The sequence below is a fragment of the Peromyscus leucopus genome, chromosome 16_21 (genome assembly GCF_004664715.2).
Source record: "Peromyscus leucopus breed LL Stock chromosome 16_21, UCI_PerLeu_2.1, whole genome shotgun sequence".
Lineage (NCBI taxonomy): Eukaryota > Metazoa > Chordata > Mammalia > Rodentia > Cricetidae > Peromyscus > Peromyscus leucopus.
Genome location: NC_051084.1, coordinates 7,910,012 through 7,934,054, shown reverse-complemented (window position 1 = coordinate 7,934,054; position 24,043 = coordinate 7,910,012). Strand labels below are relative to the sequence as shown.

Sequence of the window (24,043 nt, the reverse complement as noted above, 5' to 3'; positions counted from 1 at the left end):
GTTTCTTCTGCCTTGGTATGTTCAGGTCTCTCATGTATAGAATCACTACGTTCTGATGTTTCCATATAGGTCTTTATGTTGTTGCCTGTATTTTTGCACTGGCGTCTACTCATCTCTTCCTCTGCTCGGTGCAGGCAGTGTCTGTGTCTGGAGATGCCTCTCTTGTTCTAATTTTTAGTCTTGGTTTACTAGGAGTTCTTGGTTAAATTGGTGCTGTTGGGTTCTCTTTCTTTGGAAGCAGCTTAGTCAAATCAGTGTTAGTGGGTTCTGTCTCTGGGAGCAGTTGTTTCCAGTTGGTGTAGCGTGTGCTTATGGTTTTTAGTGGTTGTTAGGTTCGTAGGAGTTAGTTTTTTTGTTTTTTGGGTTTTGTTTGTTTGTTTGTTTGTTTGTTGGGTTTTGTTTGTTTGTTTGTATTTGTGTTTGTGTTTTTGGTGGGGAGCAGGGAAAGGTAGCTGTCTGGTCCCTGGGACTCCGATGGGTAGGGCCTAGAGGCTAGAGACCCGATCTGTTGGTCTGGAGATCGGAGCTTACCTGTTCTCAGTCGGTGAAGTGTATACTTAGGATTCTGGTGATCTGGTTAGGTGGTTGGGCAGCGCCTTCTTTTGTGTTCTTAGGTCTTGCTCATTCACCAACTTCTCAGCTGATCTTGATTTTTCAGACTGAAAACTGTAGGATTCTGATTCTCTCCCGGATGGATTTCAGCTGAGCAGGGTAGTCCCACCAACACCTCCAAGTTGTTGGATTTCACAGGATCAGCAGCCCTGGGCCCTGGGTTGGCCTCAGACAGAGTGTTCAGATCCATTCTGGTCTCGTTCCACGGAGATGGCTCCTTCCATGGGTGTTGGGATTAAAGACGTCCCTGTTCCAAGCTCTTAATCAAGAGCTTGTTTTCACTAACTCATTGACGGGTAATAGCTCAGTTTCTGGTCTTTATTACAACTGTGTCTGGGCTGCCTGTGCCTGCCTGTCTCTGCGGCCCCGCCACTACCGCTCCGTCTGCTTGCCTCCCTGAATTTATTTATAATTTATTAGTTTATGTGTATGCGTGTGTCTCTATGAGTTTATGTGCAACACATGTGTCCCAGAGCCCATGGAGACCAGAAAGATGTTGGATCCCTTGGGAGTAGAGCTACAGATGGATGTGAACCACCATGTGGTGCTTGGAACCAAATCCACTTCTGCAAGAGCAGCCAGTGCTCCTAACCACTGAGCATCCCCCAGTTCAGAGTCACTGTATTTCTGAAGGACTGCTCCCTGTCCAGCTCTCCCCTGTTGTCCTATGGGGTGACCTCTGGAAAGATTTTGATCCAAAATAAACTTTATTCCTAATATGAAACAAAATGTGCAGACTGAGAACTCTGCATTTCAAGAAGAAAAGGAAATGGTGTGGTAGGTCTCTGGTCTCAGGTAGCTGAGAGCGTGGAGAAAGGACTCTCAAAGGATGGTGGTGGCAGCTGGCAGTACTTCCTGACTCATGAAAATGCCCAGGTCCAGGGTGGGATCTTCCAAATCCAGTTTCAGAAACTTATCCACCAGTGCCTGACAACTGCAGGGAGAAAGAACCATGTGATTTCCGGGTCTGCACAGGAAACTGCAGCCTGCAAGAGCTAAGGGTCTCAGAAAGCAGTGTGGATACTGTGTTGGTTCTGTCATTTTCTGACAAGGTCTTGCCATGTAGCCCAGCCTGGCCTTGAACACCGGGATTACAGGCACGTGCCACCACACCTGGTGTGATGAGGGGAAGGGCACAGGGCTGCAGGAAGGCTGGCTGGGGCCCTGTGAAAGGGAGATGTTGCTGGAGGAGGCCAGACTTACTTTTCCATTTGGTTCTTCCTTAAAAGCTCATTCACCGGTTTGATGGGTTTTCCACTTCGGATCAAGTCTGAGACCTAGCACAGGAAGGTGAGAGCTGGTGAGGCGCAATAAGGAGGAGGGGAAGTGAGGGTCAGGAATCCTGTGGGCCTAGAAGTCCAGGTCTTCAAGAGGAGCAGGTATAAGGGTGCAGAGATGGCTCAGTGGTTAAGAACACTGGCTGCTTTCACAGAAGACCTAGATTCAATTCCCAGCAACCACGTGGCAGCTCACAAACATCTGTAACTCCATTTTCCTGAGATCTGATGCCCTCCACAGGCACCAGGCAGGCACCAGGCACACACATGGTGCACAGACATAAGTCAGGGAAAACACTCATGACCAAAATACAGAAATCTTTACAAAACAACAAAACCACTTGAAGAGGAGCAGGTGTATTAGCAGGGAGCTGAGGTGGAGGTAGCTGCACACAGGCCCTCATCACCTCTTTGCCACGAGCAATGAGCTGGTCAGGAAGCCCAGCCTGGGCAGCTGTGTAGGAGGCGTGGCTGGCACTGGCAACACCTTGGCAAAGCTGATAGAAGAAGACAAGGTCGTCCCCATCCTCACAGGTCTCCATGGTCTGAAAGGAACAACCAGTGAGAGTGTGGGACTCACCTGGGACTGAGAAGGGGGAAAGGGGGCTAGAGGGACTTCCTCACCAAATACTGCACCAGGGGTCCTTGTGGCAGCAGCTGCAGCTGAACAAGGCTCAGGAAGTTGGTGGCCACAAAGATGTGGGGGCAGCTGGGTCCCAGGGCTAGCCAGTGTCGAAGCACAGCAGCCAGAAGTGCCAGCCCATCCACCTGCCAGAGGGCAGAGGTGAAGAGACAGAGCCAGGGCATCTGTGCCCTTCTGTACCTGCCCTGCCCCCACCCATCTCTGCCCACCCATCCCCATTCCCTCCCTGAGCTCAGTCTCCTGCTCCTGCCCTTCATCCCCCATCCATCCCCTCATCACATCCCTCCTCACCGTGTTGGTTCCCTTCCCAAACTCATCCATCAGGACCAGCGACTGCTCTGTGGCATTATTCACTGCTTTTGCCACCTGCCAGGCATGAGGTGAACAATGGAGTTTCCTTAGCATTCAGGACTTCTGCTGTGTCACCATGAGTAAACTCCCTACACGTGTCTACCTCCTAAAACTTTTTAATATCGACGCTCTTATTTCCTCAGCCTTCACCTGTCGGCAGGGAGGGAGTCACACAAAGGATTCTCAGGAAATGTTTATGGTGTTGCTTCCTCCAGACTCTGACCTGGGTGCTCTCTGGCCCCAAGTACAGATACAGGCAGCCGAGGGAATGTGTTCCCAAGGGCAGGGGCACAGTTCTTACTTGATTATTCCCCTCCCCCACCTCCTTTTGCTCCCTTTAACCTGGTTGAGGTCAATCATGAAGGTGGAGAGACCGAGGGAGATGGATTCACAGCTATGAATTCGGGTGAAGATGGCATCGATGACCCCAATTTCAGCCTCCTCTGCTGGCACAAAGCTGCCTACCAAGGCCATGAAGGTGATCAAGCCTACCTGGGCATGGGAGGAGACAGGACATGGGCCTGTGCTATGGGCAAAGTAAAAATGGATCTCAACTAAACACACAAAAGACAGATTGAAGAGAGGACACAGTGTAACAGAAGAACAGACACAGAACACACTGTCTGGTGTCCTGACTTCAGAATTAACTCTAGAAAGTCAGGGTCGTGGGTAAAGGCATGCTAGGGAATGGCATGACCTTTTCAGAGGTTGGTCAAGGGACTTTGGCCATGAAAAGGTCTATCCTAAAGAACGGGCTCTCTAGTTCTCAGAGAACAAGGACACATGCTGTAGGGAGCAGAGGATTTGGCCTGGCTGGCAGAAGAAACGGAGGCGATGCCAGAGACCTGAACTAGGTTGTATGGCTCCTCACCTGTTTGAGATATATGCTTTTCCCTGAGGAGTTGGGTCCAGTGATGACTTTGACCCTCCCTTGGTCCCCACCACAGTCTGTGGAGTTGGGCACGAAGGTTCGCGCACACAGTTCCATCAGAGGATGCCTGTGGTGGGTGAAGAGACACCTCATGGCCTATGGATCCAGGAGGATGATCCCCCACACCAGAAGAAGAAGCCCGTGGGCGCCTGTGCCTGTGTCTCTGCCCCACTCTGTTCTCACCTGCCATTCTTGATCCGCACTCCAGGCACTCGGGGAGAGTAATGGGGTCTCGAATAGCCATAGTCCCGGGCAGCACTGGCCAGAGCCAGCAGGACATCGAGGCGGGAGGCCAGGTCTAACACCCGAGTCAAGACCGATGCCCGTGCCAGCACCTGACACTGCAGCTGATACATCAGCAGGGTCTCCTGGTCTAGGGAGGGGAAGGAGAAAGAGGCTACAGATCAACAGCAGGGTCTCCTGGTCTGGGAGGGGAAGGAGAAGGAGGCTACAGATCATCAGCAGGGTCTCCTGGTCTAGGGAGGGGAAGGAGAAAGAGGCTACAGATCAACAGCAGGGTCTCCTGGTCTGGGAGGGGAAGGAGAAGGAGGCTACAGATCATCAGCAGGGTCTCCTGGTCTAGGGAGGGGAAGGAGAAGGAGGCTACAGATCAACAGCAGGGTCTCCTGGTCTGGGGAAGGAGCTAGGGTCCGTTTCTGGGAAAATGGAGAAAGAGGCTACAGATGCTGCCACTCAGAAGGGAAGAGTCTGGGTCAGAGTGTGGGCTGAGGAGACTGTTAGAGTGGCCTGCTCCCTCCCGAGTGGGCTCCTCACCCCGGATCTCGCAGTGCAGGTCCCCCAGCAGTGCATCCAGCTCCTTGGTTCGAGCACTACGATAGTGCAGCTTGTCCTCTGAGAGAAACTGGGTGCAAGGATTCCAAGCTCCAGACTTTTGTCTCTCATTTTTTGTTTTGTTGTGTTTTGTTTTGGGACACAATTTCACTATGTAGCCCTAGCTAGTCTGGAACTCACAGAGATCCCCCTGCCTCTGCCTCCCAAGTGCTGGGATTACAGCTGTGCACCCCCATGCCCAGTGACTATCATCTCTGTTTCCCTCTCCTCCCCCAGCGCCCCACCCTAACCTCTCTGTCTCAGCTAAAGCTATGATTAAGCTAGACAGCACCCCACATTTTGGTCAGTGCTGATGATCACTTCCTTATTAGGCTCCATCCACCCCCAGCACCAGGAGGTCAAGAGACTTACCATGAAGTCTAGTCCCTCGATCTCAAAGTCGCTGGCCTCCACCATAAAAGGCAAGCGGGGAATGGAAAGAAGGAAGCCGATCTGGGGAGAGAGGGAGGCAGAATGGTAAGTAACCTGCTGGATACCCTCTCTTCCTGGAGGAAGCCCAGACACCACTGGGGTCCTCCATCCCTGTCAGAGCTAGAATCACCCTAGGTATTCATGTCCCCGGATTGCCGATCTGGCTGTCTGGCTGTCACTTCCTTGGTCACCACTCCACGTGAGACATGAACAGCTGTCCTCTCCTCCAACCTCCAAAGGCATTCTGTACTTCACCACAGCCCCCAGAGGGTCCGCCCTCTACCCTGCTCACCAGAGGGATGTAGATGACACTACATGAAGGGATACGAGCATCCAGATTCTCCAGCTCCTTCTGTGCAACTTCAGTAAGGAAACTCGGAAGGCCCATCAGCCTTCGTTTTTCTAGGTGTGCAGAGATTGACATGCATATAAAGGTAAGGTCCAGGAGGGTAAGGGGTTCAAGGTCAACCTTGGCCACATGAAACGCTATTAAAAATGTTCTGATTGGTTGGGCATGGTGATGCATGCCTGTAATCCAAGCACTCCAGGATGGAAGCAGGAGGAGCAGGACTTTGAGGTTATATTGAGTTTGAGGCTAGCCTATGTTACAGGAGACTCTGTCTCAACCACAACAACAAAGAAAGCTCTTCATTCTGGTTGGAAAGCTGGTCCCAGCTACAGTGTATGGTGTCAAGAATGGACACACTGGCTGTCTGTCAGGGCCCCAGGGCCCACCCCCTGCCCAGCACTCACTCGCATCTATTTCAGGATCTATGTTGGGGAGGACTGTGAAACGGTTTTCAGCAAGACTTTCCTCAAAGTTCACCTGAGGAGACAGATGGGAAGTCCAGTTTCTTGGCACCCAGCTCCCCTTCTCTATCCTGTCCTCAGCTCTCTGGGGCCTAGATTCCCCCACCCACCACTTCTTTAATCCTAATCTTCACACACACACACACACACACACACACACACACACACACACACACGGCTCTCCCTATCCTGTTCAGTCAGTTGATCCCAGGATCTCCCATGCTCCCCACCTCCCACACCACATTCTCCAGAGTCTCCTGCTCCGCTCATCTCCTTCCTCCTCCCGTCTCTTCCTCCACTCACCACTTTCCCAATGAGGCTGGCAATGTGGTGCAGGTCATCGGAGAACTCTTGGGCAATGTCCTGAAAAAGCTGGATGGACTGGGGCAGGGAGCGGCAGGCATCCCTCAGGCCCAGGGCACTGTACACAGTCTGCGGGAGAGATGACAAGGAAGGGGACCCCACTCAGGGGAGCTGAGGGAGGGGCATAGACAGACTGAGGACAAAGACAATGGGGAACACTGAGAAGTTACTAAAGGCCAAAAGACACACATCGAGACACATAAAAAATATATGGAGAGAAGAATATTAGATTAAACTTCTGTAAGAGGAGGACAAGAGAGAAATAGAATGAAAGTCAAGAAAAAGGGCAGCCGTGCGCAGGCCTTTAATCCCGGCAGCCATGCTTCCCACCATGATGGTGTAGACTGAACCTCTGAACTGTAAGCCAGCCCCAATTAAATGCTTCCTTTACATTACTGTGGTCATGGTGTCTCTTCACAGCAACACTAGTGTTCGCAATAGAACACTAACTAACACAATAAATAGTATTTTTTATTTCACTTTATATTATGTAAAAATATTTGCAGTCGTATCAACCCAGACAAAGTATAGGTCACTAATTCTAGCTTCTATCCCAGTTTCTTTACACTACTAACATCAAGCCTCATAGATCCTGGAGAGATGGTTCAGAAGTTAGGAGCACTTGTTGCTCTTGTAGAGGACCAAGATTTGGTTTCCAGCATCCACAAGGTGGCTCACAACCATTCATTACTCCAGTTCTAGGAGATCTGATGCCCTCTGCTGGCCTTACCAGGTTAGGCATGTACATGCTGCACAAACATTAACATACAGGCAAACACTCCCATACATAAATAAAGCTTAAAAAAGTAAAGAGAACAAGCAAGTAGGAAAGAAAAAAAAGGTGAGTAAAATGATACAGGAAGTGAGGACCTTGTGATTCTGATTGATATTTTTTTTATTTTATTATTATTATTATTATTATTTTGGCTTTTCGAGACAGGGTTTCTCTGTGTAGCTTTGTGTCTTTCCTGGAACTCACTTTGGAGACCAGGCTAGCCTCGAACTCACAGAGATCCGCCTGCCTCTGCCTCCCGAGTGCTGGGATTAAAGGCGTGCGCCACCACCGCCCGGCAATTCTGATTGATATTAAACAGTAATATCAGTGCCAACTTTTTAATAATCACAGTAAAGCATTTATGGATGAAATAATATAATGGCTGGAGATGAAAGGAGATTGTTGTGAGTCCAGGAATTGACGAATGGTTGGGCACAAGGGAGTAATTATACTATTCTTTGTAAATATTTTTGATATTTTCTGCAACACAAAATTTAAAAGAAACATCAGTGGGTGAAGCATGGCAGGGTGTCAGAGCAGAGAAGGTCTACACACAGGATTGAAAACCTAACTGGGACTTCTGGATCTAAGAAGGGGAGCCTGCAATCCCAGAACTCAGGGGAAGGGGCAGGAGGATCATGAGAGAGAGGCTTACCTTGTAGAGGACCTGCCAGTCACTGACCTTGGTGTGGGACAGCTTCATGCGTTTCAGAATCAGCTACAAGCAGACAGAGGGACAGCCATGGTTTGCCATTTGCCATCTGACACCCCTCAAGAGGCCCACAATCCAGAGACACTCCCAGAGGACCCATGTTTGGTCCCCAGCACCCACATCAGTAGGTTTGCAAATACCCATAACTCTAGCTTTAGGGGCCCCACCATTCTGTTCTGGACTCTGTAGTCACCCACACTCACATGCATATACTCCACACAGACACACCTCATTTTTGTTTGAGATAAGGTCTCATTACATGGCTCTAACTGAACTGGACCTCACTATGTACACTAGGCTGGCCTCAAACTCACAGACCTGGCTGTACATGCATATAAATAAAAATAATATAAATCTTGGGCTGGGCCATGGTAACCTACACCTGTAATCACAGCACTCGGAGGCAGGCAGATCTCTGAGTTCAAAGCCAGCCTGGTCTACATACCAAGATCCAAGTCAGCCAGAGCTATTATAGTGAGACTCTCTCTCAAAAATAAATAAATATCGTGATGGTGTACAACTGTAATCCCATCACCTGGGAGACAAAGGCAGGTGGGTCTCTGTGAGTTCCAGGCCATACAGGGCTACATGGTGAGACACTATCTTAAAACAAAAAAAAAAAAACAAAGAAACAAACTAAATTTTAATAAAATAGAAATAAGAAGCCTGGGCTGGAGAGATGTTTCAGTGGTTAAGAGCACTGGCTGCTATTCCAGAGGACTCAGGTTCAATTCCCAGCGCCCACATGGCAGCTCACAACTGTCTGTTACTCCAATTTCAGGAGATCTGACACCTTCACACCAATGCACATAAAATAAAATTAAATCACACACACACACACACACACACACACACACACACACACACAGGCCCAAACTTTTCTATAAGCCACCAGCCTCATTCCCCCAACCCTGATCTCCACCCTGGACTCTCAGTCTTATTCCCTCACCCTGACCTCCACCCTGGACTCTCAGCCTTATTCCCTCACCCTGACCTCCACTCTGGACTCTCAGATTTATTCCCTCACTCTGACATCCACCCTGGACTCTCAGCCTTATTACTCTACCCTGACCTCCACCCTGGGCTCACAGGAACGTTCTTGATGTGGCTTAAGAGACGATGCATCATCTGAGCCGTGTCCAGGTTCTGAGGCATCAGGAAAAACTGAATGACATCCAACCGGGAATTAAGTTCCCTTAACTCCTGAGTTGGACGTGTAAACCATAACCTGGAGGGAAAGGGTTAGGATGGGAACATTAGAAGTCACATCTCTCATCACCTTGATTTTGCTTGGAAATCTTTGGGGAGTATGGTAATATGTGCCTGCAGCATACTATAGGAAAGAACTGGCAAATGTATGGCCATGTCTATGTGGGCATGTTTGTATGTACGTACTGAAAATTGCTGGATGTCACTTCGGCTGTCTGTATGTCGTGATTTTGATGGATGAGACCATGTGTCACTCCATGTGGATATGTGATGGAGTGTGTCAATATTTTAGAGCAAGAACAGTGTGTTGTGGTATTTGTGTGCCAACACTATAGTTCTCTGCAGCTGAGTGGGAGAGGGTGAGTCAGTATGAGCTTGCTATCTGTATGTAGCTGTGACAGTATTGTAGGGAAACAGCATAGACAAAATTTCATCTCTTCATGCTCTTCCTGTGTAAATGCCTGTAACTAATTCTCATTTTCTCTCCTACTCTCTCCCATTCTTTCCTCTTCTGGCAATGTTTAGGATTGAGTCAAGGCTTACTCACTACCTAAGCACCAAACTACTAAGCCACACCCGCATCCTGAGGGTGTTTTTTTTTTATTTTTTCATTTTTGTTTATTTATTTTTCTATTATCAGCTTGATACAGTACAAATTCTTATCCTAATAGTGAAATGCTTCACTGAAGCTTACCCAGTAATTGAGTAAAACCAAAACTTATAAGCCACAGTCATCCTAGGGTCCCCCCTGCCATATAGCCTCCATGGTTCTATGGGTTGCAGTCTGGTTATTCTTTGCTTTATATCTCGTATCCACTTATGAGTACATACCATGTTTGTCCTTCTGGGTTTGGTTACCTCACTCAGGATGATATTTTCTAGTTCCATCCATTTGCCTGCAAATTTCATGCTGTCATTGTTTTTCTCTGCTCAGTAGTACTCCATTGTGTAAATGTACCACATTTTCTTCATCCATTCTTCAGTTGACGGGCATCTAGGTTGTTTCCAGGTTCTGGCTATTACGAATAGTGCTGCTATGAACATAGCTGAGCATGTATCTTTGTAGTATGATTGAGCATTCCTTGGGTATGCCCAAGAGTGGTATTGCTGGGTCTTGGGCCCAAGAGTGTTATTGCTGGGTCTTGGGCCCAAGAGTGGTATGGCTGGGTCTTGAGGTAGATCGATTCCCAATTTTCTGAGAAACCGCCATACTGATTTCCACAGTGGTTGTACAAGTTTACATTCCCACCAACAGTGGAGGAGTGTTCCCTTTGCTCCACATCCTCTCCAACATTGACTGTTATTAGTGTTTTTGACCATAGCCATTCTGGCAGGTGTAAGGTGGTATCTCAGAGTCGTTTTGATTTGCATTTCTCTGATGATTAAGGATGTTGAGCATTTCTTTAAATGTCTTTCAGCCATTTGAGATTCTTCTTTTGTGAATTCTCTGTTTAGCTCTTTAGCCCATTTTTTAATTGGATTGTTCAGTATTTTGATGTCTAGTTTTTTGAGTTCTTTATATACTGTGGAGATCAATTCTCTGTCAGATGTGGGGTTGGTGAAGATTTTTTCCCATTCTGTAGGCTGTCTTTTTGTGTTATTGAGCGTGTCTTTTGCCCTACAAAAGCTTCTCAGTTTCAAGAAGTCTCATTTATTAATTGTTGTTCTCAAGTGTCTGTGCTGCTGGTGTTATATTTAGGAAGTGATCTCCTCTGCCAATGCATTCAAGAGTACTTCCTACTTTCTCTTTCTCTTTTGAGACAGGTTTCACGTAGTTCAGACTGGTCTCAAACTTGCTATATAGTCAAGGCTGACCTGGAACTCCTGGTCCTCTTAGTTTCTACTTCTTAAGTGCTGGAATTATATTTGTGTGCCACCAGGGCCCTACCCAGTCGGTTATTCTTTGTGTATGCATGCATTTTGTGTGTGTGTGTGTGTGTGTGTGTGTGTGTGTGTGTAAACACACATGTCATGGCACCCAAGAGATCACAGGATAACTCTGGAGCTGGTTCTGTCCCACCTCTCTGTGGGTTCAGGTTGCTAGACTTCTGCAGAAAGCACCTTTACCTGCAGAGCTATCACCAGCCCCTAGCCTACAATTTTTTTTTCTTCCTTCCCTTTTTTTTGTAAAGGTGTGTGTGTGTGTGTGTGTGTGTGTGTGTGTGTGTGTGTGTGTGTTTAAGGAACCCAAAAGGGAAGACAGATCCCTTGGAGCTGGAGTTACAGGTGTTTGTGAGCTGGTCAATGTAAATGCTAGTCCTTGAATTTTCTTTTAAAAATTACTTAATTTGTGTGAAAGAGAGACAGCATGCATGTGCCATGGTGCACATGTAGAAGACAGAGGATAACTTGTGTGAAATGGTTTTCTTCTTCCATCATGTGATGTTGTGGGATATTTATACACTGTGTAAAGATAGGTTGCTGTGATTGGTGTAATAAAATGCTGAAAAGCCAATAGCTAGGCAGGATTTTGGGGGAGAGAGAGAAAGAGGAGATAGTTGAGGTGCAAAGAATATGCCAGAAGACACAGAAGAAGCAGGATGGACAGTAAATGACAGAACATAGATTAATAGAAATGAGTTAAGTTACAAGAGCTAGTTAAAAAACAAGCCTAAGCTAAGGCCAAGCTTTCATATTAATAAAGGGCCTCCATGTCATTATTTGGGAGCTAGCTGGCAGGACAGAGAAAGACCTGTTACAATGTGAGTTCTGGGAATTGAACTCCCGTCGGTCGTCAGGCTTTTTTACAAGTGCCTCTATCCTCTGGGCTATCTCAGAAACACCACAGTTCCTTTTTCTTTCTTTTTCTTTCTTTCTTTCTTTCTTTTTTTTTTTTTTTTTTTTTTTTTTTTTTTTTTTTTTTTGAGACAAGGTTTCACTATGTAGTCTTGGCTGGCCTGGAACTCAGAGGGATCTGCCTGCCTCTGCCTCTGGTGGGATTAAACACAGGGGCCACCATGCCTAACTCATCTTACAATTTTTAATAATGGACATCTCTTAGTAGAGAAAGGACTTGGAGAGACATTGAAGGTGTTCAACAACTAGGTCTGATCACAAATGACTAGTGTGTACAAACATTATTACATCTTTTGTTGCCAGAAGTATTGCCTATTAAGTTAAAATAACTATACAGTAAAAATGCCTCATCTGTATTTGCTTAATTCTGGGTGTGGGATTCCGTAAGAACGTTAGCCTGAGGGTTCTTTTCTCATAGCAATCCATTACTCATGTTATCTAAAAGCTAGCAAGTGGAGACATGGGCCTGAGGATACATACCTCCCATTTAACCCATAGACAGTTATGTTCAGTCAGAACACCCCCAAATTAGAATAAAACTAAATGTCAGTTTCAACTCAAGGGTGGGTTTTAGCCATTCCAGTTCTTCTCCACAAAGAGGGCTTCAGCCACAGCAGTGTAGGCCAGGCCGGGAAGCTCTGTCCTCACTCTGCGGAGTCTCACCTAGAGGACTTTTGTATAAGACATGTGGATTTACCAGACTCATGTTCTGGTAATGACCCCAATTTTACAGCTGAGGAAGTGAGGACTATAGTCAGTAACCTGTCCAAAACCACACTGCTAATGAGAAGCACATCTGGGTGTCAAACTCAGCTTTCCAGACTGCTGGGACGCTGTCAGCTGTGAGTTCCTGGGGCCTGGACTTCATCATTCAGGCTGATTCCATGCCTTGTGGATCCCATATGGAAATCTGCATTCTCCCAGCTCTCATCTGTTTCATATTTGTTTTGTTTTCTTTCACAAGCAGTTTCCTTGAATTTCTGATCTTTTTCCTTCCACCTTCTGCTTTATGTGGTGCTGGGGAAGGAACTCAGAGCCTCATGGACTCCAGGGAAGCACACTACCAACTGAGCTACATCCCTGTTGTGGAGTATTATTTTAACTGGGCAAAGATGTGTTACATTTGTTTATGCTATAGAATATTACATAACTGTATAAAGGTGTATTACTTTTTTTTGTTTTAAGATTTATTATATATACAATGTTGTTTGCATGTATCTCTGCAGGCCAGAAGAGGGAGCCAGATGTCATTACAGATGGTTGTGAGCTACCATGTGGGTGCTGGGAATTGAATTCAGGACCTCTGGAAGAACAGCCAGTGCTCTTACCCTCTGAGCCATCTCTCCAGACCGTGTATTACTTTTGATTATGCTGCATTTGTTTAATGATGTAAGGATGTGTTTAATTATGGAAAGATGTGTTACATCTGTTTCACCTTGCCTGCCTAAGGCACCTGATTGTCTAATAAAAAGTTGAACAGCCAATAGCTAGGCAGGAGAGGGACAGGTGGGGCTGCCAGGCAGAGAAGGAAGAAAGAAAGGCTCAGAAAGAAAGGAAAGAGGAGAGAGAACAAGGGACATGCCTGGGCAAGAAGCCAGGCAGATGCCAATCAGCCAGACATAGAGCAGTAGTGAAAGACAGACATACAGAAGAAAGCTAATATAAGCCCCGAGGCAAAAAGTGAAGAGAAACAGGTTAGTTTAAGTTGAAAGAGCTAGCCACAGCCATGCAGTGATGGCACACACCTTTAATCCCAGCAGTTGGGAGGCAAAGGCAGGCAGATCTCAGTGAGTTTAAGGCCAGCCTGGTCTACAAAGCAAGTTCCAGGATAGCCAGGGCTACATTGAGAAACCCTGTCTCAAAAAAAAAAAAAAAAAAAAAAAAAAAAAAAAAAAAAGAGCTAGCCAGGAATGTGCCTAGGCTAGACTGAGCATTCAAAATTAGCAAGTCTCTCATGATCTGGGAGCTGGTTAGTGGCCCAAAAGAAAAAGCCTGATACACATTCTCAGTCCTTACTGTATCCCTCCCCTTTAAAAAAAAAAAAAAAAAAAACTACATGTATTAGCTAGGTGGTGGTTGCATATGTCTTTAATCCCAACAGAGGCAGAGGTTGGCAGATTTCTGAGTTTGAGGCCAGCTTGCTCTACAGAGTGAGTTCCAGGACAGCCAGGGCTACATACATAGAGAAGCCCTGTCTTAAAAAAAATAAATAAATAAAACAAGGGGCTGGAGAGATGGCTCAGAGGTTCTGAGCTCAATTCCCAGCAATCACATGGTAGCTCACAACCATATCTAGTGGGATCTGACGCCCTCTTCTGGTATAAAGTCGTACATGCAGATAGACCACTCACACAAAAATATTTTTTTAAAACTCCAAATTTGTGTGTATATGTTTGAGAATATGTAATGGGTATGCAAGTGCGTGCCTTTGAAGGCCAGAGGGTCTCATATTCCCTGGGATTGGAGTTCCATGCAGTCCCATGCAGTTGTGAGCAGGTCGGCATGGGTGCTGGAAACTGAACAAAGAAGAGCAGCAAGCAATGAGACACACACACACAACCTTCTTTTTTTTTTTTTTTTTTTTTTTTTTTTTGGTTTTTCGAGACAGGGTTTCTCTGTGTAGCTTTGCACCTTTCCTGGAACTCGCTTTGGAGACCAGGCTGGCCTCGAACTCACAGAGATCCGCCTGCCTCCCGAGTGCTGGGATTAAAGGCGTGCGCCACCACCGCCTGGCTTCACACACAACCTTCTTAAAAAGAAAAAAAAAAGCCACGGCCTTCCAAGTGTTTGCCATGACGATCTTGCCATGTAGACAAGGCCTCAAACTTGTATCATCCAGCCCCACCCTTTCCAAGTGCTTTGATTACAGGTATGTACCACCATGCCCGGTTCTCTCCATCTTTAGCATCGTTCTCTTCTCCATGGAAAATTCTCTTCTTCCATGCTAGGCATGCTGGTCTATTCCTGTAATCCCAGCACCCAGGAGTCAGACAGAAGGATCATCACAAGTTCAAGGCCAACTTGGGCCATTATAGCAAGTTTCAGGTTGCATAGTGAGGGTACATAGTGAGACCATGTTTCAAACCCCATAAACCTCCCACATTTCCCTTCCATTCCTGCTTGAAATTCAAGATTTACATCTAAAGCATTGAGGAATGTGTGGATAATTAAGTTACTCAGAGATCATCCTAGATCAATCCCCAGAAGATATGCGTTGCAGTGGGGAGGGTGGGGAAAGGGCTGTCAGCCTGTCTGCTAGCAAAGGTTTGTATGTATGCTGAGGTTCTGGAGTTCACATACTGTGTTCACTCACTGAATATTTTACCTACAAAGGTAACAGGAATGCACAAGTATAAGGCAACTGGTTCACTAACAATTCTAACCTGATGTGAAAGAGGATTTGACTACATGAACACAAAGAGGGTGCACCACCTCTCAGGTGTACCTGTGGAAGCTTCACCAAAAAGGTCAGAGTTGGTTTGACCTCAAGCATGAGTTTAAATATTGACAGGGTAGAGATAGCAGGAAAGGATTTACAAGGAATTTGGGGATGTGAACCCGAAAATTAAAACCAAGATGAATGGATGTGCCATGATAGGTTTTGTTAACTTGACACAGTCTAGAGTTTCTTCTGAGAATGTCTATGAGGGATTATCTTAATTATATCCATTGATGTGGAGACCCCACCCACTGTGAGCAGCACTGTTCCCTGGGCTTGAGACTGTAGACTGAATAAGGAGAAAGCTAGTAAGCACTGGCTTGCACGCATGAATTCATTGCTCTTTGTTTTTGTTTTTTTTTTTTGTTTGTTTGTTTGTTTTTTGGTTTTTTTTGGGGGGGGGCTGAAGATCAAACCCAGGGCCTTGCGCTTGCTAGGCAAGCTCTCTACCACTGAGCTAAATCCCCAACCCGCTCTTTGCTTTTAATTGCAGATATAATGTGACTAAGTTCCTATTGTTTTGACTTCCCACAATGATGTGACCTGGAACTGTGAGCCAAATAAACTCTCCCTTGAGTTATTTCTGTTCAAATATTTTGACACAACTGAAAAGAAACTAAGATAGGAAGGGACCCTAAAAATCACACTACAAGATCACACCACTACATCTGTTAAGTTCTCCCCTGTAATAGGGAAGCAGCCTTAGTTTCTACTTAAGACTTTTTTTAAGAAGTGGGAGTCACATGCTCAGATCTCTGTGTCAGGATGGCATGTGGTTTAGAATGAAAGGCTAGTTTGGAGAGAGTAGAGGCAGAGACCATTTTAGAGGTAAATGCAATGCTTCTGATTAAAAATCCTGATAGCCAGAATTAGATTGGTGCAAAGAGGGAGGAAGGGATGGCTAAAAGATTTCAGGATAGAGACAAGAGGCATTAGTGAATAATTGAATGTGGAAGATGCTACACTGCCAGTAAAGACATTAACTGGAAAAATGTGGCAGGCAGATGTCTGGATGTTCTGAGCTTGCACTGTCTATGGAAACTACAGGTGGTAACAATATGCAATTGCTAGGCAATGTATGTAATTCTAGACACATACATTTAGGAGCTGTGTGAATAATTTTTTGTTTTTATTTTTTGAGACGGTCTCACCATGTAGTGTCGGCTGTCAGGGAAATCACAACATAGACCAGGCTGGCCTCAAACTCAAGAGATACTTCTGTCTCTGCCTTCTAGGGCTAAGATTAAAGATGTGTACCACCCATGCCTGGCTAATTTCTGTTTTGTTTGCTGTTGAATAGGGTCTCATGTAATGTACCACTGGCTGGTCTCCAACCAACTTTTAAAGAACATTTTATTTAACGTTTTGTTTTGTTTTTCAAGACAGGGTTTCTCTGTGTAGCTTTGTGCCTTTTCCTGGAACTCGCTTTGGAGACCAGGCTGGCCTCGAACTCACAGAGATCCACCTGCCTCTGCCTCCCAAGTGCTGGGAATAAAGGCGTGCGCCACCACCGCCTGGCTAAGTATGGGTGTTTTTGCCTGCATGTAAATCTGCGTACCCCTTGTGTGCCTGCTCCCCCTGAGGTCAGAAAAGGGCTTCAGATCGCCTGGAACTGGAGTTATAAAAAGTTGTGAGCCTCCATGTGGGGGCTGGGAATCAAACCTAGGTCTTCTGCAAGAGCAGCCAGTGTTCTTAACTGCTGACTCATCTCTCCAGCCCTGGCCTCCAATTCTTGATTGATTTTACTACCTTAGCTCCACAAAAGCTGGAATTAGAGAGGGGCATGTGCCACCATGCCCTGCTTGATTAGCTCAATTCGTGTGTTTGTATGTATGTTTCTGTGTATGCCAGTGCATGTGTGTGCTAGCATGTATGCACATGTATACCTGCATGTGAAAGTTATGAGGTTGGTTGGCATTAGGTATCTCCCTCAATTGGTCTTCACCTTATTCTTCAGAACATTTATTACATGTATTTATTTTGTGTATTATGTGTGTGTATGTGGTTCCATGCCTACCATAATCAAGTGAGCAAAGGTGATAGCACATCTATCATGTGGGTCTGGAAGTTCTAACTCAGGTCTCAGGGTCTATGTCAAATGCCTTTACCTGCTGAGCTGTCTTGCTAGACATCAACCTTGTTTGAGCAGGTTTTCTCACTGAAGCTGTGCTCACCAGTTTGGCTAGACTTTTGTCTTTGGCTCCCCACCTCTGGGACTAGAGTCCAGCTTATGCATATTTGAGGCATCCAAACTCAGACCTTCATGTTTGTATCACAAGCACTTTTACTATCAACAGCTTAGTTTAGAGAAGTCATTTTGAGATGCAGCATGTCTAGTTTTGTTTTTTGAGACAGGATTTCTTTGCATAGTGTTGGTGCCGGTCCTGGTGCTCTGTAACCCAGGTTGGCCTCGAACTCACAGAGATCCGCTTGACTCTGCCTCCCAAGTGCGGGGTAGTTTTGTTTTAACTTTTTTTCTAGAGTGGGGATGGGGCCTTACACTTTGAGTATCCTATCACTGAGCCATGGCCCTAGCTTTTGATGTAGTATGAAATTATCTTGTAACACATCTGTGGTTTGTGGTTAAGTATCTACTGCATGTATGTGTGTATATATGTATATTATTCATGAGTATGTGTGCATCTGTACTGACAACATAAAATTAGGCTAATAATACTACACTAGGCAGTTGTTATTTCTAGTACTACTAAATAGTATTTGTCATGGCCTGTAGGCTGCTGTTAATAGGTAGGCTTCAGTATTCCGTGTGTATTTGTTTATAAACATGTCTGAGACCCACTCACCTGAGCAGCTTCTGTCCCCACTTAGAGCGGCATCTGTTGAGGATTCCTGTGGGGTATGCATAGGAGTGAACATGTTACATGGAGGCCTAGATACAGGACACAAAGGCAGCCAAAGTTGGGGCCTGGATTATCACATGAGGCTGGGAAAAAGGATGGACATTCAGCCAGGAAAATACATAAATGGACATAGTCACAACTCACACAAAGCCCAACACAATATGTAAAATTTAAGTATAACCCAGAGACACTGGACATTTGGAGCAGTGTCCCTAATATACCCTAAAGCCAGAGGAACCAGATAAAAATGATACAAATCAGTTCTATAACTGTCCTCTGTGAACAGACAGGTACTAGGTGCCCAATTAGTGGGCACACTCACGCAGAGCCGGAGACTGAACACAGTATTGATAAAGTCACAGTTGACACACAACTATACTAGATAGCTAGATATAAAGAAGCTCAGGCTGAGAGTAGACACAAAGACTGGGAACCTGGGCTGGTGTGGAAAAGGCGTCTGGCAATGGCAATAAAGCAGAAAGAGAGCCTGCACACACCTACAGAGTCAACTGCTTTTCTGGCAGACTTTCACAGTGTGGGGTGAACTATAGGACACACCTACCAAAGAGGCTGAGCCCCTCCTTCAGTCCGCTGGCTACTTTGTACACTGAGGGATGAGACTCACTCTTGAAAATCTGTAGAACACTGTCATAGAGAAATGAAGTTTGGATGACCTTCTGTATATCCTACACATAGTATATGCATGTGCATACATATTTATTTTTGTTTTGGAGACAAGGTCTCTCTATGTAGCCCTGGCTATCCTAGAACTCACTATGTAGACTAGGCTGGCCTCAAACTTATAGAAACCCCGTCTAGCCGGGCGGTGGCGGCGCACGCCTTTATTCCCAGCACTCGGGAGGCAGAGGCAGGTGGGTCTCTGTGAGTTCGAGGCCAGCCTGGTCTCCAAAGTGAGTTCCAGGAAAGGCACAAAGCTACACAGAGAAACCCTGTCTCGAAAAACCAAAAAAAAAAAAAAAAAAAAAAAAAAAAGAAACCCCTGTCTCTGCCTTTCAGTGCTGGGATTAAAGGCGAGCCATGACACCTGCCTGTGTACACACATTTGTGGCAGGTGCACATGCTCCCATGCATATGTGCAGAAGCCAGAAGACATGGATGTAGCTGTCTTCTATCTCTCTGTCTTGTTCTCCTCCTTGAACCCAGAGTTCCCGTTTTCTTTGGCTAAGATAGCAGCCAGCAAGCCCCAGCGACCCTGTCTGTCCACTCCAGCACTGGGATTACAGGCCCACAAACCACTTACATAGCACTCACATCCAAACTCAGATCCTCAAACCTGAGTAGTGGGAGCTTTTGTTCACTGAGTCATGTTCCCATTGACACTGTAACAAATTTTTCTTAATAATAAAAGGAATTGAGAACTGAGAAAGAAACTAGTATTTAAGTTAATAATAACAATCTTTTTTGTTTGTCTGTTTGTTGAGACAGGGTTTCTCTGTGTACTCTGTGTATCCCTGGTTGTTTTGGAACTCACTCTGTAGCCCAGGTTGGCCTCGAACTCACAGAGATCCACCTGCCTCTGCCTCCTGAGTGCTGGGAAGGCATGCGCCATCATGCTGACAATGATCTTGCTGTGAGGTTTATGATTTACTTTTGTGTTTGCCTCAGCTTCTCCCCTTAGTAAAAGGAAATGAAAGCCAGGCAATGGTGGCTCACACCTTTAATCCTAGCACTCGGGAGGCAGAGGCAGGTGGATCTCTGTGAGTCTGAGGCCAGCCTGGGCTACAGAGTGAGTTCCAGAACAATTGGAGCTATGTAGAGAAACTCTGTCTCAAAAAAAAAAAAGAAAGAAAGAAAGAAAAGAAAGGAGAGAGGAAGAAAAGGGAGGAAGAAAGGAGTTGTCACTTCAGAGGAGCAGAATACTTGCCTAGCAGGCATAGCCCCTGAGGTCCATCACCAACATTAAGAAAAGGAAGGGGAGGAGGTGATGCCTTTGTGCTTTGGTCCCTTCCTTCCTCCTTCCTCCCCCCAGTCACCCTTTCCTCTCCTTCAAGGAGAGAGATCTTAACAGTCCCAGGATTAGAGAACCTAGAGCCTCATTAGGATTATTAGAGCATTAAGCTCAATCCTCTTGTTTCTGGAGGCTGCAGTCTGTCTCCACCTCACCTGTAAGTGTCCTGATCTATGCTCACCAGATGGGTCCTGAGAACAGAAGAGAAGCCAGAGGAAAGGTGGCTGAGGCACGGCAGTTCATACAATACTGTCCAATCTTCTCCCCAGAGCAATACAATCCCTGGTACTCCTGTGTCCCAGCACACTTCTTTGTCCCCACCTCTCTCCTGTGTCCCCATCCCTCTGTGTCCTCACCCCTCTCCTGTGTCCCAGCACACTTCTCCTGTGTCCCCACCCCTCTCCTGTGTCCCAGCACACTTCTCCCCATCCCTGGCACCTGGCTTACTTCTTAGACCTCCTAGTCCCTCTACTTTGGTTGAGGTTAGGGTGAATCACCTACAATACAAATTTCTTAAATCCCAGGATAGGGACGCCGACATTCTGATCTTCCAGTTCGACCCCAACTCTTCTTCGACTCAGGAACTTGAGCAGTCCTCCAAGTGCCCGGACCTGGGAAGGGGTCAGCAGTGGAGTTGGAATAAACCCTAATATTCACCAACACCAAGAAAAACTGTCAATTTCCATGGCCGGAGCAGTCTAATCTAGAACTCTGCCTGGGACAGGGAGCTCACGCCTTTCCCCAGCTGCATCCCAGCCCTCACCGTGAGGACACAGTCAAAGGGAACAATGGAGGAGAGGAAAAGGATTTTCTCAGTGGCAGTCATGGACTCTGGGATGAATGAGTAGTTTCCAGAAAGAAGACGCTGCTTGCTTATCTCTGGACCTATTTGGGGGGATAAAAAATGAAAAGTCTTATAACTCCACTTTCTCACCCCAATTTAACAAGAACAAAAGCAACCATACAGCTTGCCCAAGTCCACAGAGGTGGTAGCTAAGGAAAGCTAAAGCAAGAACCACGGACTGCAGACTTAGTCTGACTCTTTTCCTTCTGTATGTAGTATAGATGTCTGGTTATAGACCTGAGAAAGACAGTGATGTCTGGGACTGCAGATTTTCTAGGTCAAAAAGATCTTATGGTAGAGGCAAGAAGAGTACTAATGTCCCGATATCGAATTAGGACAGCACATTCCCTGTCCTTTTTGCAAACCTGGGAGTTTGAAAAGTAGGAAGTGTCTTATGGATCATCAGGATCCCAGAAACGGTTCCTTTTCCTTTCTATGCAATAAATGACTTTGGCTTAAAGGGGGAACTCCAACATTCAGAACTGTTTGAAACTGTCGTCACCCCATTTTCTCAGGGGGTCTCCATTCCTAACGAACCAACCCAATGGCTTCTCAATAACTTAGATTATTAATGATAAGGCACAGGAGAGATCTGGCAGACAGGGCGATGGGGCATGGGAAGCAGTGTTTAGGTAAGAACAGACGGGGGAGGTCTCTGATAACGGAGTAGGACATTAAGAGAAGGGGCAGGGCCACTGGGATGGGATCTGGCAACGTAAAAGGAAGGAGCTACCAAAATCCACGCTTGGCAAAAGTATGACTTCCGGTCTCTTGGGCTCTCTGTGCTCCTGGGAGGCTGTGGAGGCAAAGGGCCATGGTTCTGTGCGTATCAGTCCTGTTATTGTCCCATTCCCCTCCCGGCCAATTCTAGCCTCCTGGTACCCCACATTTGAGTATTCCTTTTCCATCTTCCCTTTACACAATCCTTACCAAGCTTCCCTAGAAATCGAGTCATGGTCTCATCCTGTTTGGCACTTGTAATGACAGACTGGGGGTTGACTTCATCCAGAACTTGAAAAGAGAAGGGTCCGACTGAGTCAACGGACCTCTGCGCACTGACGGAGAGGAAAGGGGCAGCTCTCCTCTTGCCACTGTTTGTTTCCCTCAAGAATTTATTTTCTCAGCCAGGCACGGTGGCGCACGCCTTTGATCCTACCACTCGGGAGACAGGACAATCTCTGGGTTCTAGGTCAGCCTGGTCTACATAGTGGGTTCTGGGACAGCCAGAGCTACATACTAAGTCTCATCTCAAAAAACCAAAATCAAAACCAAAGGACTTATTTTCTGTCTGTCAGGGGGTGCCCTGCACACTGGGAGCACAGTCTGGAATGAGATTTAGTAAAGTAGTAATACTCCAGGGTGGAAGGAGGGTAGGGGGTGTCCTGGAAACTACCACTAGATTACAGTCAGGGATGGTCTGCCAGGGACTAAATCTGTGGTGTTTAACATACAGCAAGTACCTAATAAAGCTGCGTGGAATAACTAATTCCCCCAAACCGGTGACGATAAAGTAGATTAAGTCACCTAAGAGTGAACAGGCTTCCAACCCCAGAGGGAGGGATCTAGGGTTCTGTGCCCACCTCTCTGGAGGAGCTTCAGGCTCTCGTGGTCTGGGGCGTCCGGCATGAAGTGGATAGTGGAGTCACTGGTGTCATAGTAGGCGATGCCCAGGGACCCCGAGCTCCACAGCACGCACAGGTGGACCTGTCCCTCGGGGGAGAAAGGCCGTCAGCGTCTGAGCCCCGGGAGGGCGTGGCCTGGCCGTCCCCGGTTACAACCGTCTAACCACACCTCGGGCACTTATCAAGGCGCAGGGGGTCGGCCCCGCCCCCCCCCGGTCCTCCCCGCCCGCTCCGCCCACACCTCGGCCGGCTCCTCCTCCTCGTCCTCTTCCTCGACACCTCCAGGGCCCGACCTCGGGGCCTGCGGGCTGGGGAAGCTGGCTGAGGGGATCCCGGGGCCGGGTCCGGGTCCGGGTCCGGGCGGCGTCGGGCCTGGGGTCGCTCTGAAAGCCATGGGCGCGGGACTCTGAGGACAGGGGAGGAGGAGGGGGCTCAGCGGGCGGCGGGGCGGGGCGCGGGCCGGCGGGAGAGGCGGCAGGCGCGCGGCGGGCGGCGGACACGGGCGGGCGGCGGGACACGGGACACGGGCGGGCGGCTCCTGTCCACGCTCCTTCTCGTCGCTCGCGGTCGCGCTGCGCGGGGTCTGAGGGAGCGCGCGGTCACGTCGCCCCTCAACCCCAGCCACGCCCCTCGGCCCCAGCCACGCCCCCCGGCCCCCACCCGACCCGTGCCGCCCGCGCGCGGCGTTTTCCCGCCTTTTTCGTCACCTCAGCCGCGACGGCCCGCCTCCCCGGCCAACGGCCGCCAGCCAGCCTGAGGCAGGGCGAGCCGGCCTGTGGGCGGGGCCGGGTGTGGGCGGGGCCGCGCTCGCCCCGCCCTCCTAGTCGCTATTGGCTGGAGGGCCCTGCCTAGCGAGCCAACGGGGAGAGAGGGAGTACACGCAAGGCGAGGGGAGGGTCTGAGCGCTGATTGGCCTGCTTACAGCGAGGGCGGGGCCAGCGCGTTCAAACTTCCCGCCCTCTGCCGTTGCTAAGCAGCGGCGCCTCCCGGGGTCGGAGCGCGGATTGGTGCGGGGCGGAGCCCGCGGGCCGCGCAGGCGGCCCAGCCCGGAAAAGGGGTCCGGGCGGTGGGGAGGGCGACGGCCACAGGGCCGGCCTTAAAGGGCCAGCGCACCACTCCGCCTCCCGGAGAGTGGAGAGAAGCACCGTCAGTTCCCTGTGCCAACAGCAACAACTCTGTTAATGTTTGTACCACCGAGCTAATATTTAAAGGAGCTCAGAGCCGTGTCTGGCAAACAGTAAGCGCTACATGAGTGCTTTAAACAAATACGTGGAAGTAAGAACCACCGCTTCTTTCAACCCCACTTCGCCTGCTCCCTGCAGGCCGGGGATGACCGCTCCCACGGGAGCACTCCAGGGCCTCATTATTTCCGGACCCATGAAGCGGAAGCGCAAGCGTCTGAGAGCAGACCTAGTTAGAACACACACACCCATGTCGGTTTGTGCCCACGCCACAGCCCACTCACCCCTAAGGACACTGGGTATCACAACTCATTGATGACAGAGCTGGATGGGAAAGAAGGAAGAGAAGGAAGGTGTTTCTGTGGGAGAAAGAAAGAAATAGAGT

The 24,043-nt window shown here is 47.8% G+C and overlaps 1 protein-coding gene across 2 annotated transcripts; it reads right to left on the bottom strand.

The window, feature by feature from the left end:
• Positions 1 to 1,300: 1,300 nt before the first annotated feature.
• Positions 1,301 to 22,965, bottom strand: Msh5 (mutS homolog 5). 2 transcript variants are annotated; one of them, XM_037199817.1, is made up of 24 exons: positions 22,719 to 22,965; positions 22,436 to 22,559; positions 21,786 to 21,866; positions 21,589 to 21,651; positions 20,775 to 20,896; positions 20,513 to 20,622; positions 20,167 to 20,202; positions 18,605 to 18,687; positions 17,986 to 18,031; positions 8,827 to 8,965; positions 7,681 to 7,743; positions 6,191 to 6,319; positions 5,831 to 5,903; positions 5,370 to 5,479; positions 5,018 to 5,098; positions 4,589 to 4,676; positions 3,998 to 4,187; positions 3,755 to 3,881; positions 3,226 to 3,375; positions 2,824 to 2,898; positions 2,514 to 2,657; positions 2,297 to 2,434; positions 1,816 to 1,889; positions 1,301 to 1,546 (listed from the first exon to the last, which is right to left on the bottom strand). In XM_037199817.1, the coding sequence occupies exons 1-24, from the start codon at positions 22,869 to 22,871 to the stop codon at positions 1,435 to 1,437; spliced, it is 2,511 nt and encodes an 836-aa protein (XP_037055712.1). In that variant the 5' UTR covers positions 22,872 to 22,965; the 3' UTR covers positions 1,301 to 1,434. The 2 variants fall into 2 exon arrangements, 1 of the variants encoding a protein (XP_037055712.1); XR_005090114.1 differs by lacking the exons at positions 1,301 to 1,546; positions 1,816 to 1,889; positions 2,297 to 2,434 and having other exon boundaries at positions 2,633 to 2,657; positions 2,824 to 3,033; positions 22,719 to 22,901.
• Between the last annotated feature and the right edge of the window lie 1,078 nt (positions 22,966 to 24,043).